Source organism: Cryptomeria japonica, chromosome 4 (assembly GCF_030272615.1).
Source record: "Cryptomeria japonica chromosome 4, Sugi_1.0, whole genome shotgun sequence".
Taxonomy (NCBI): domain Eukaryota; kingdom Viridiplantae; phylum Streptophyta; class Pinopsida; order Cupressales; family Cupressaceae; genus Cryptomeria; species Cryptomeria japonica.
This window is the reverse complement of record NC_081408.1, coordinates 376,596,660-376,601,666: the sequence shown is the minus strand read 5'-3', so window position 1 is coordinate 376,601,666 and position 5,007 is coordinate 376,596,660. Positions and strand designations below refer to the sequence as shown.

General features: G+C 38.0%; 1 protein-coding gene across 1 annotated transcript; it reads left to right on the top strand.

Moving 5' to 3' along the window:
* Positions 1 to 399: 399 nt before the first annotated feature.
* On the top strand, positions 400 to 1,550 carry LOC131047960 (protein PXR1-like). Its single transcript, XM_057981776.2, has 3 exons — positions 400 to 549; positions 994 to 1,381; positions 1,507 to 1,550. Exons 1-3 carry the CDS (start codon positions 400 to 402, stop codon positions 1,548 to 1,550), a joined length of 582 nt encoding a protein of 193 aa, XP_057837759.2.
* Positions 1,551 to 5,007: the final 3,457 nt, after the last annotated feature.

Here is a 5,007-nt window from a genome sequence, read left to right as displayed (position 1 = left end):
TCATGGATCGATACAATAGTACCCCAAAGATCATAAATGGACAAAATAATGATTAAACAAATTAATACAAGGGCTATGAGTAATTATAATAATGTTAGTACCATTTATTACAAGACAAAAGCCACCTTTTCCCACACTTTTTGGGTATATGTGGTCGCTTCGAGAAATTTCTTGCCTATAGCTCTCTGCAACTCTCAGCCTTCTATTTTGAAAAGCAAAAAAATGGGAGGAAATAAACGTCGCTATAAACCCAACAACTGTAAGGAGTGGAAACAAAAGGAGGTAGTTTGGAACATATTGCAGAAGGGTGGGTTTACAAAGTTTATGGAGAGGCTCCATGGAAAGGATGCCACAATCACTAACTTTTTCTACAAAAACTAGAGGAAGGGCACCCTAAAGATGGGAGATCAAACAATCTCCATTGATGAAGACCTCATCGCTCAGGTCACGGGTCTTTGCAAGGAAGGAAGCAATTACTACAGAGACATAAAATTGAGCAAGGAGGCTATTGAGCGATACCCTAAAACAAAAAAGGAGAAGAAGCACCTGGTAAAGCTAAGTAAAACCTACTACCTGCCTAGGGCATTTTTTAAGCCATGGAGGGAGGTCTTGTTTGCTATTATGCGTTATATTACCTTGGATGGCAAATTCACAAAAGTGTATGGCTATCATTTTGTATTGCTTAATCATTTTAGGTATGATGAAAAAGTTAATATTCCATATTTCCTGTTGTGTTCAATGAATGCAACCATTAAAGCCCATAGAGAGAACCCTAAGGGTGATACAACCATGCATCAAGTTCTTATGGTGTTAATTTATGACCATCTAAAAGCCAACCAAATTTCTTGTCCCCAGCCTTCTATCTCTAAGTCTGAGGAGGAAGGGTCGGATTCTGGTTTTTCTATGGGTGAGGAGTCTGAAAGTGATTCGATGAGTGAGTTAGAGGAGAATCTAGATGACTCTGAAGATGAAATTGGTAAGAAATGAAAGCAGGTGAGTACCAAGCCCTCCTCCTTGAAGGCTAAGAAAAAATCTAAAGAAAAGGTTTTCCAGATCCGCTCCTCCTCGAAGGAGGAGGTCTCTGAGGATTATGAGAAGGATGAACCCCAGTCTCCTCGGAAAAAGAAAAGTAAAACTTCCATTCAGATAAGGAACAAACAGAAGAGGCAAAAAGATAATGATATGGAGCTGGAAGAAAAAGCGCAGAGAAAGGATCCTGACGTCGACCATAAATTGGAGGAGGAGATCACACAGGAAGGTTTTGATCAGAGGGTTGATGGAAATGTTGATAAGATCACTAGTGGTGACGTCCCCAAAAATGAACAAGACAATTCTGGTGAGAAAACTCCCCCTTCAAATCCTCCCACTGAGGGATTAAAAGGTTTGTGGACACCATCGATTGGTTAATTAATAGTTACAAGAAAGTTGTGGAGGACAATAAGAAGTTGAGCCACAGGGTCCAAATTCTGGAGACAATCAGTATTGGTGAAGGCAAATCTATGGCAGAATATGTTGAGGATTTGAGTAAAACTATTGCCAGAGCCGAATAGATCAGAGATTCCTTCAACCCTAGGTTTGAGCAAATTGAGAAGGCCCTGACAGAGATAAAAAACAATGACAATGCTATGGACCAGAGAATGGCGGAAACTGACAACAAATTCAACAAAATTGAAAAATGCCTCAAAAGTGTTGTTGAACAAAGCTATAGCATTCTCAAGGCCTCGACTGACAATACCAAAATTCTCATCAGCAAACTGGAGAATGAGAAGGATTCCCTGGAGCTGGAACCTGACATTGAAGGTACGGGAGAAGTATAAGGACCTAGAACAAGGACCAGAGGCAAAAAGAAGGAGAAGAAGTCAAACAAGGATATGGAAGAACTCAAAGTTGCTTCGGCAAACTATAACTAGCTGGTCAATAATGTGGTTGATCTTCTTAAGTCTTTATAGTTGTTGTTTGTCTTTTTGTCTTTTCTCTGGTTTTTCTGCTTTGTTGCTCCTTGCTTTAGCTATCCGTTCATTTTACTAGCCTTTTTGTCAGTCTTTTTGTAAGTTGTTTCAAGCTGGTCTGGATGCTTTTTGATGAACTATTTTATGCTCCTATGTTAAAGGTTTCGGGTCCTTAAAACCTTATTTTTATATTAATCAGAACTAGTTGTCTAGAATGAATTAGAGATTTTGTTAATGTGTTTGAGATATAGTAATTGATGGATTTTGGGTTAACAAGTCTCAAATAGTGAAATCACTACCCAACCATAAGTAAAGAGTTGTCACGGGGTGATGTTGAAAATGAATGACCTTAGGACCTCAAAGACTTCATGTTAATGTTGCTATATGCAAATGCAGAAATTTATGAGTGTAATGCATTTAAAAAAAGAAACTATATGTGATGCAGTGCTTTGAATAAAATTATATGCAATGCAAAAAGAAAAACCTAAACTAACCCAGCCCTTAGATATAATATCGTTTAAGGTGCATGTTGTTCATAGGGTCAGGGAGTTTGGTGTAGGTAGTTCATTGGTCTTTGTTTGAAGAGTCGAATAAAGATGTATTTCCCAATAGGATATAAGGACTTAGCTAAGTGTACATGTTCAACATCTCCAATGTTGATTTCCTTAGTTTTTGGATTTTGTGGATCATCAAAGGGAAATCCAACTCTGGAACCTATGAAATCAGCTATAGCCTTATCATTTTCAAAGCAATCCAGTCGTGGTAGATTCTCTTGCCCCCAATCTATCTCTTCGCTTTTTTCTGCTTTTTAATTTTTTTTCGAAGATAATGGATGCATGATAGGAGTTGGAAGGACTCCAATGTCTCGCTTCTTTGGATGGTACCCTTGGAATATGTTTTACAATAGACCATAGCTATGAAGGTATGCTCAAAGATGTTTCTAGGATGATGAAATGAAACTAGGGTAAAGTCTTGTGCAAAGGATTGGATAAGGGGGATGGAAGGGTGAAAAAGAGGTGTTGGATAATGGATCACATATTGAAAGGTTGGTGCATGAGTGAATGGAAATGTTGGCAGGATCAACATTGGCACACATATTGAGGGGTGAAGTGATGGAGGAAAAGTGGATCTCAGATTTTGATATTTGGATGAAGGAACAACCAGGGATTTTGGGACATAAGGATCCAAAATGGATGAAGGAGGTGATGGAGAAATAGATTTGGAAAGTTTGGATGGAGGAAAAACAATTTTGGATGCCAATTTGGATTTTGGATGCCAATTTGAAATTTTTCTTTAGACTTTTGTGCTTCAAGGAGCCGCTTAGGGATCCAAATTGTTTTTTATTTTTCATGCTTTTGTAGTTCCTTGGAACACATTGCTTCTACAAGTGCCTTAGGAACCCATATAACTTTTTCTTTCTTTCTTTTGCTCAGTGGGCCTTTGTGTCCTTTTATATTTTTCTTCTTCTTTTTGGATCATATTTTTCTTTGTTTGGCATGTCAATTAGATGGGACATTTTGATCCTTGAATATATGTGGATTACTTGACTTGTGACTTTTATGCTTGGCATCCAAACTACTTGGAGAAGGAAAAGAATGTGTAGATTGATAGGAATGATATGGAGGTATTTTGGATGGATGGAAGGTGCTCGAAGATGTATGTCTTTGTTGATCATGCATAAGGGATGGAGGGATATAGGGTCCTAAAATGGATGGAAGGGATGAAGGGGAAGGCATGTATTTGGATTTTGGTTTAGTAGGGATACCAACATCTCAAGGAATGTCACTAAGGCCATGACCCTTAATATTTTTTTTTTAAATGGAGAGGTTCTTGCTTGTGAAGGTCTACCCCTTTGCATTTATAAATATTTTGACTTGTAGGATACACTTTGCTTTGGGAAGAAGACGCAAGTCCATTATGGGGTGGAGGTGGAATGTAGGGAATGATAGGATCATGAGAGGGCTTTGTAGGCATGATGAATCCTTGAGGTGAACATGTAGGATTATGACAAGGAGATGAAGAGATACTTTGATCTTCACATGGAAGAGGACCATTGGATAGAGAAGGGAGGGTGTTTGACTCTTCATTTTGAATAGGATCATTTGAAAAGGTGGAAGAGGTATCATGATCTTGCTTAGGAAGTGGATTAGGAATGGGATTTGGAAGGATGCATTTCTCTTGAGATGGAAGGGGATCATCTTGGAGGAAATGGAAAGGTATAATGGGATCATCAGGGGATTCTAGGGAGGTAGGATCTTTTTCAACCATTGGATGGGATGGCCCTTGAGATAGCCCTTGAGGGTCAATATGAGAAGTTTCATCATTAGGTTCATTATTTGAGGGATATGGTATGGATTGTTGTTGAGAAGCCTTAGGAGATGGAGGCATCATGGAAGAGATGGAGGATACATGTGAGCCATTGCTAGACACGGGTTCATATTTTTATCATGCTTGGTAATGACATCTGGATTGTCCTTAGGTGAATTTTTAGAATCTTCAATTTCAATAATACCATCATCAAGGAGGTCTTGAATTTTAAGTTTAATTCCATGCACATTGAAGTCTTATCTTTTTTATTCCTATGATATGCACAATAATTACTCAAAAATTCACATCCCCATGTGGTCTTGTTAGGCAATATGATAATATTGTGCGCAAGAAGCTCTTCCAAAGATGAATCAATAGATTTCCCCAAAGGTGTAAATTGTCTATCTAGGCGATAGATGTATTTTTGTCTTAGTGAAAGTTTCTTATGATCTTGTATGAGATTTGGCTTTTGATTTTCAATTACTTTTTGGTCCACCTTATATAATTGTTTTAGCATTTCTTGAAATCTAATGTTCTTGGTATCATGAAATTTTATCTCAAGAGGGGTCATTGAATCTTTTCATTGGGCTTGAATGTCATATATTTCTCTCTTGAGATCTTGAATTTGTTGGGCCAAGGTAGCCATGGAGATTTATGACCGTTCTAATTTGCAAGAATGGATTAGTTTGCAATGAAAAAGGTTGTCCTTACTTTTGTCAACTTTCTTATGAGAACTTCTGGTTCGAACAAG